Source organism: Malus domestica, chromosome 03 (genome assembly GCF_042453785.1).
Source record: "Malus domestica chromosome 03, GDT2T_hap1".
Lineage (NCBI taxonomy): Eukaryota > Viridiplantae > Streptophyta > Magnoliopsida > Rosales > Rosaceae > Malus > Malus domestica.
In genome coordinates this window covers 8,175,464-8,183,251 of record NC_091663.1, presented here as the reverse complement: position 1 = coordinate 8,183,251, position 7,788 = coordinate 8,175,464, and the positions used below count along the sequence as shown (strand labels likewise).

The window sequence follows — 7,788 nt, the reverse complement described above, 5'->3', positions numbered from 1 at the left end:
CGGCCACACGTGCTCAACGTCACCCAATTTGTGTTGTCCACGTATTCGGCTTGAAATTTCGCCACACTTGAGGGTGAGGGGGCGTGTAAAGATGTGAAGGTAAAAGAGTCCCACATCGTGAAAAGTGAAACCTTGCAAGAGCTTATAAGAGGCTGGATTGTTCCCCATATCGCCAATTAATTTTATGGTAGAATCTCAACTTTCTTTATATCTTACATGTGAAGCCCAAAAGCCATACGTGCTCCACGTCACCCAATTTGTGTTGACTACGTGTTTGGCTTGAAAATTCGCCACACTTGAGGGTGGGGGTCGTGTAAAGATATGAAGGTAAAAGAGTCCCACATCATGAAAGGAGAAACCTTGCAAAAACTTATAAGAGGTTGAACTGTTCCCCATATTGCTAATTAATTTTATGATAGAACATTAACTTTCTTTATATCTTACTCATTTGTTCACCCGCCATTTTTGGCACCCACACTCAGTTTTTGGTTTCTATTTGAGCTAACTAAGAGGCCATTTGACTATTTTTTTTTTCTCCAGCCAGTTGGACATTACTGTAAGAGTAATATTAGGGAGACTAAATTTGTAGACAAATTATTTGCAAATCAAATGATGTGTCACCAATAGGAAATGAGCATGTTTATCAAAGCTTAGATGATAATCTAATCATCAACTTCTATGTCATTTAGTTTACAAATTTTTGTCGACAAATGTAGTCTCCATAGCATTACTCTTACTATAATGCGAGTTTATAAGTGTTTCTGTTTTCAACCTAATGCCTGTTCACATGCGTGTTTGGCGGATGTTAAAAGGTTAGTATTCCTAGTAAAATAGAGACTTAGGAGTGGATTTCGTCAAACGATGAGAGCTTAAATCTTGCCGAATTAATTATTTATTACCATTTTTTTTTCTTTTATCATGTTTATTTATTCTTTTCAAGGGAAGATATGATGGGGCAAAGTACGGGTGGAGTTTAATGTTGTTTAAACTAGTTAGTTTGTGAGGCTAAAAGTTGGGTTTTTTCAGCCAAACCCTAGCCCTAGAAGCACATATATTGAAGTTGGCAGGCAGAAGGTTTTGAGGATCGGAGCCACATTGTACAACTTGTGTACCTTTCTCCAAGGCTAAGTCACTATTTCATTTTCCACTTTGGTCGCCATTAATTAGCTAAGTTTTGACAATATTATTCCTATAGTTTAATTAGTTTAATTTCAGTCAAATCCTAACGTGCGATGGAGAAGCATTTAGCTTGAAACCAGCCCCAGGAAGATATGGAGATGTCAGCCAAGTGGTTTGAGATGCAACATTAGTAATGTCAATGGCTTTGCTTGTGTTCCATTCTCAAATGTAGTGGTAGTCATATTTATGGTTTTTCTAGCATGGATAAGGCTAACGCTCATAAGGGGCGAGAGATAAAAATGAAAACTTAAAAGTTGAACGGTTCAAATTGTTGAAACATCATGCAGAGTGGACATTAATTATAAACTTACAATAGAGTCCATCAAATAAGAGCTTAGTTATTTGAGATTATGATGGGGTTATACTATAAATTTCATCTTAATCCGAGGTAATAGTTTGATTATGTCATTGTATGGTCTTCCCTATCATATGTGTGTGCCTATGTACCACACAACTCACATGATAAGTGAGGAAATATTACAGGGGTTGAACAATGAATTTCATCTTCTTGGCTAGTGTATTTGAATGTATTTTTTGTGCTTATTTCACTCCTCCATAGGAAAATAGGTAAAACTACGGAGATCCAAAGTGTGATTTGGCACCTTTGAAATTATAAAAATTTATAAAAAAGACCTCGACAACTATAAAAAAAAAAAACCCTATCATCTATCCATTTGTCACACTCAGATTGATTCTTAGTTGTGGAATTCCTCCGGTGTTGCAAATGAGGTTGGAATTTAGTATTACGTTTGAAGTACTTTTCAATAAAATGTAATGTTATCAAGAGCTTACAAATCTTTTATTTTCGTTAGAAAGAGAGGATTGAATAAGAGAACATGAATCTCGAGCTTCTTCTACTCCTCTTCGATTTAAGCCCAACTCCTTTTGGATAGTGTTACTTTGAAGTGTTTTTCAATAAAGTGCAATGTTATCAAGAGCTTGCATATAAAAATCCTTTCAAATTAACATTATCTCAAATGGAGTTGGGCTTATTCCGACCAATTAACCTGACAAACCCAACCCAACTCCGCTCTTGCCAAGCTAGGCCCTTGAACCGGATCAATGGGCTTCACTAACTGTGCCGTTAGACTTTCTTGTGTCCAAGTTGAGATTTGGGTTAATTTTCCAAAGGCCCATATCACAAGCCCAAGGCCCAACATGTGGTCCGTACAAGAAAACAAAGTATCGGGAAAAAGCATAACTCACTGACACCTGGATTGACAAAGCTTTGAAACAGCCTGTAGTTTCGGGAGCCCCAGATCAGACGGGCACGCGTCGCCACGAGCGCGAATCTGGTTGAACAATCGGACGGCCAGGAGCAAGCGCTGGGAGAGCTGTGGATTTAAAAGGCGAATTTCAGGTGGGGATTGAGGTCTGAATTTTGAACCCAAGGGCGCGCAGTTGAGATCCGAGGGCTCCTCCGTCCACGCCAAATCCAAGGTCAGGTTTCTCCTCCCCCCTCATTTTCCGAGAAAATTTCGACATTTTCCTTGCAACCGAATAGAGCATGCCGATCTGTTAATCTAATTCGACATTGCCGATCTCGAGTTTCGTGTGGAATTATTCGGTTTTGGATGTAGGATCGTTTCATTTTTGTTCTAGATTTTGTGAGTTTTTTGTTGGATGTAGGATCGGGTACATTGTGAATTTGTGATCGTGAATGTGCGGGAATTTGAATATCTAGGAATTATTTTGATGTTTCTTCTGCATTTGTGCGGTAGCTATTGGATTTTGAATGATACTATGGGAATATTACTATCCGCTTTTGTTTGTTGTATTTGGTTTGTTTGTGATTTGATTAAATGCGGAAGATTTGGTTTCAATGAAAGATTTGATTTTGTAATGCGAAACAACGGAATTTTGTGATGGTTTGGATATCTATGACATGAAGGAGCCTCATGAATCGCGTAGATTCAGGCATTTGTATTAATTCATAACTGCCTTTTGAATAAGTGAAGTTGATCAACATATAACCAGAAATGGAGTGTTATCCGGATTGAATCTTCGGTGTGGTTCTTTGTTTTCCGGTCATATATTTATTCCTGCAATACTTCCATTTTGATTTGTTCTGTAAATGATTGTGCAATTTTGAATTTTTTTGCTGTAATTTATAATTGATGGGAAATCTGTATAAGGTGGGTGTTTCGTCGGGTTATGGTGTGATCATTATGTTGAATGAATGAATGTACACCTTATGGTTATGGTGTTACTATTTGTGTTGAATACACCTTATGCCTGTGTATGTTTATGAAATTTATGGGCGTTTCGTCTTTAGTTTTCTATTTCTCTATTGTTCATATCATGTCCTACTTTATTGCAGTTAATTTGTCTCTACAGCTGGTATTAGAAAATGGCCGAAGCTGAGGATATTCAACCACTCGTCTGTGACAATGGAACAGGAATGGTTAAGGTATGTTTTTATCTCCAAATCTTGCTGGCTATATCTGATTCTTCTCAGTTTTTGTAATGCTCATCTTGTAAAGGCATACATTATCTCAATGGAAATCTCAATTTAATAGATCATGATTATGTTGGATTCTCATATTTTAGGCTGGATTTGCTGGAGATGATGCTCCAAGGGCTGTCTTTCCTAGCATTGTCGGCCGCCCACGTCACACTGGTGTGATGGTTGGAATGGGTCAAAAGGATGCATATGTTGGGGATGAGGCTCAGTCGAAGCGTGGTATCTTGACTCTGAAATACCCCATTGAGCATGGTATTGTGAGCAACTGGGATGATATGGAGAAGATTTGGCATCACACGTTCTACAATGAACTTCGTGTGGCCCCAGAAGAACATCCAGTTCTGCTCACTGAAGCACCTCTGAACCCAAAGGCTAATCGTGAGAAAATGACCCAAATCATGTTTGAGACATTCAACACTCCTGCTATGTATGTCGCCATCCAGGCTGTTCTTTCCCTCTACGCCAGTGGTCGTACAACTGGTAAGCATTTTGAACAATTTCAGTTGATGTGGATTCAATGATTTGAACTAACTAATACATTATACAATACGTCTGAGATGCTGTTAGTTAGCCTTTAGAAGAGCTTAGCTTGCAAATTGATTTGAGATCATTATTGAAGTGATCGTAAGATATAGCAGGTGCAACTGTTTTCTGGAAGCATTCAAAAGAAAAGTTGAAGTGATTTTTAAAAGTTACGGAATGATAATTATGTGCATCTCCAATGTCATTTAGACAATTTCCTTTTTGGAACTTCTGTGCAGGTATTGTTCTTGACTCTGGAGATGGTGTCAGTCACACTGTCCCCATTTATGAGGGATATGCTCTTCCCCATGCCATCCTCCGTCTTGACTTAGCAGGTCGTGACCTCACCGATGCCCTTATGAAAATTTTGACTGAGCGTGGGTATTCCTTCACCACCACAGCTGAGCGAGAAATTGTCAGGGATATGAAGGAGAAGCTTGCATATATTGCCCTCGATTATGAGCAGGAGCTTGAAACTTCCAAGACAAGTTCTTCTGTTGAGAAGAGCTATGAATTGCCTGATGGGCAGGTGATCACCATCGGTGCTGAGCGTTTCCGCTGCCCAGAAGTACTCTTCCAGCCATCCATGATTGGAATGGAAGCTGCAGGCATCCATGAGACCACATACAACTCTATCATGAAGTGCGACGTCGATATTAGGAAGGATTTGTATGGAAACATTGTCCTCAGTGGTGGTTCTACCATGTTCCCTGGCATTGCTGACAGAATGAGCAAGGAAATCACAGCTTTGGCACCTAGCAGCATGAAAATCAAGGTTGTTGCTCCACCCGAGAGGAAGTACAGTGTCTGGATCGGTGGATCCATCCTTGCATCTCTTAGTACTTTCCAGCAGGTATGTAAATCTACTATACGTGACACCGATTATGATTACATATCACTTGGCATATCATCGTAGAAATGTGCATTATCTTTATCATCGGGAAAGCCACCTTTTGTTCAATATTTTGGTTAACCCTGCTCGCATTAACAAATCATATGATATGCTGTTTTCCCCGATCTCTCTCCCAAAACCAAATAGCGATTTCTTCATTTTCTTGTATAATGGAGTGTTATTGTTTATACTTGGAACTCAGATGTGGATCGCCAAGGCAGAGTACGACGAATCTGGCCCATCAATCGTACACAGGAAGTGTTTCTAATGTGTGATGGGAGCGCTAGAAGCGTGATGTCTTTCCTGGTTTCGGAATAGCAATTGCAGCTCGCAAGTTTTTACTCTACCGTTGCTTCTCTCAACTTTCTGTGTCCAATGTTGGTTGAAACAATGAACTACGAGACGCGGAGGTTATGGCCGAGAGTTGAACTCTTTAGCTGTTATTTTCTATATTAACCGTTGAACAGTGTTCGTTCGATGCTAAAACCTCTGCCATTTATAAATTCTTGTTCCTCCCACCTCCTTTCTGAGTGAAAATCTAATTTTCCGTCAAATTCTTAAGGGCCTCTCTGTTTATTTAATAAATTAATGTTTCTCTATTTTTCTCAAGGGCCTCTTAAGTTTGATGTAAATGTTTCTTTTGCTTTGATTTGATCTCAATATTTCCTTAAGAATCTGCTCACCTTGACTTCAAACCCTAGTTGGTGATATGGGTTGGACTTTAGTTATGAACTGTGCTCGAGTTGGTTGCTCATGCGCGAGTGGGAAGCATTCCGTTGTTTATGCATGTTGTGCTTATAGTGCGTCACTAGGTTTTTTGTTTTTTCTTAAAAATGAGACTAGTTGGTGGTTTTGTTACGGTAGTCTATCATTTCGAAGGTCAGAAGACTTACAAAGGCATTTTAGCTTCCTCTTGGCCATCATCGTGTAATTTACCAATGCCAACAATCGAACTCACGATGTACTGTGTGGAATACGACTCTATAATTCGTTTTCCACCAGTGAGTCGTCCTGTGGTGGTTCATCACTTGTTGGAGCTTGTTAATTGGCATGTGGGGTTACCCTTGTCAAAGTGGAGACATTTTGGTAGAGCTCTCTTACTAAGGCCATCTCCAACCGATGGATGGCCAAAGGGCTCGTTTTAGCCTTCTGGCCTTCCAAGATTCTCTAAGATATTAATATTTTAATGAATAGTACATGGCCATATTTGCCTCCGTCTCCAACCAAGGGCCAGAGGGCTCGTTTTAGCCATTTTCATAAAAAACCGTCTCCTACCGAAGGCCAAAGGGCCATAGGGCCAAACATAATTTATTATTTAAAAACTACAACTTAAATTCAAGTCCAATGGCTAAGTGACGTCAGCTAGCCGTTGGATTTGAATTTTTTTTGTTGCTATAAATAGGGTGGATATTGGGATATAATTCACACAACTTTGAATTCAATCTATTTAAATTCAATCTCTTCCAATTCAATCTCTTTCAATTCAAGTTTGCAATGAATTCCAACTTTGGATCTTCTTCAGATTCCAACTGGGGGTTCTCATCCAATTCCAAAAGAGAAGCAAAATGGGCGCAAATGAGACGAGAAGATGAGGAGTCTGATGAAGAAGTTCAAGTAAGGCGCAACAAACAAAACATAGCAACAGCCATAGCTACGGCCATGGTGTGTCAGCCAACTGAGGAACAACCTCAATGAGGTGGCTCTATTGCTGGTCGCTTTTACAAACCACAAAACAGAGCGATGACGCATGCCAATCTGATGAACAACTACTTCGACCCCAATTTAGTGTACACAGTAGAGGATTTCAGACATCGCTTCCGGATGAGGCGTCATGTCTTTGAGCGTTTATTTTGTGATGCCCAACAGGTCAATTCGTACTTTCGACAAAAGCGGGACAGAGCAGGCCGCCCTAGTTTCTCACCTCATCAGAAGGTTACTGTTGCACTTCGAATGATGACTTATGGCTCCTCAGCTGATTCGATGGATGAAACTCATGGTATGTCTGAGTCTACATGCCTTGATACTCTTGAAGAATTTTGTGACACAATTGTTCAGGTTTACAAAGACGAGTACCTCTGCGAGCTAAATCAAGAAGACCTGAATTGGCTTCTTCGCAAAGTTGAAGACCGTGGATTTCCGGGCATGATAAGGTCATTAGACTTCATGCATTGGGATTGGAAGAACTGTCTCACCGGATGGCAATGAGGCTTTAGCGGAAGGTCGAGAAAGCCAACTGTTGTGTTAGAGGCGGTTGCCTCATATGACACATGGATTTGGCATGCTTTCTTTTGAGTCCTTGGATCCCAAAATGACATTACAGTTCTTGGGCGTTCACCCCTCTTCAATAACTTAACAGAAGGTAAAACACATCAACTTGACTACTACATCAATGATCGTCAATACAATATGGGATATTACTTGGCAGATGACATCTACCCAAAGTGGGCGACACTTGTCCAAACAATTCCAAACCCTAGGAATGACGCGGAAAATTTGTTTACCTTACACTAAGAGGCATATCGGAAAGATGTTGAGAGATTTTGGTATTCTACAAACATGGTAGAAGATCATTAGCGAACCAGCAAAAGGGCGGAGTCGAGAAAATTTGGACTCCATCATGATGTCTTGCATCATATTACACAATATGATAATGGAGGATGAGCGAGATGGGTATATTGATGGAGAGTCCGATGACGACCAAGAAGATCCAAATAGGTCAAGAAGGGCTCGT

The 7,788-nt window shown here is 40.0% G+C and overlaps 2 protein-coding genes across 2 annotated transcripts; both read left to right on the top strand.

Moving 5' to 3' along the window:
- The first annotated feature begins 2,391 nt into the window (after positions 1-2,391).
- Positions 2,392-5,656, top strand: LOC103418811 (actin). Its single transcript, XM_008356922.4, has 5 exons — positions 2,392-2,619; positions 3,500-3,589; positions 3,730-4,123; positions 4,405-5,018; positions 5,260-5,656. Exons 2-5 carry the CDS (start codon positions 3,530-3,532, stop codon positions 5,323-5,325), a joined length of 1,134 nt encoding a protein of 377 aa, XP_008355144.1. The 5' UTR covers positions 2,392-2,619; positions 3,500-3,529; the 3' UTR covers positions 5,326-5,656.
- Positions 5,657-6,797: 1,141 nt separating this feature from the next.
- LOC139194633 (uncharacterized) lies at positions 6,798-7,262 on the top strand. The gene has a single exon (XM_070819521.1). It carries the CDS (start codon positions 6,798-6,800, stop codon positions 7,260-7,262), a length of 465 nt encoding a protein of 154 aa, XP_070675622.1.
- Positions 7,263-7,788: the final 526 nt, after the last annotated feature.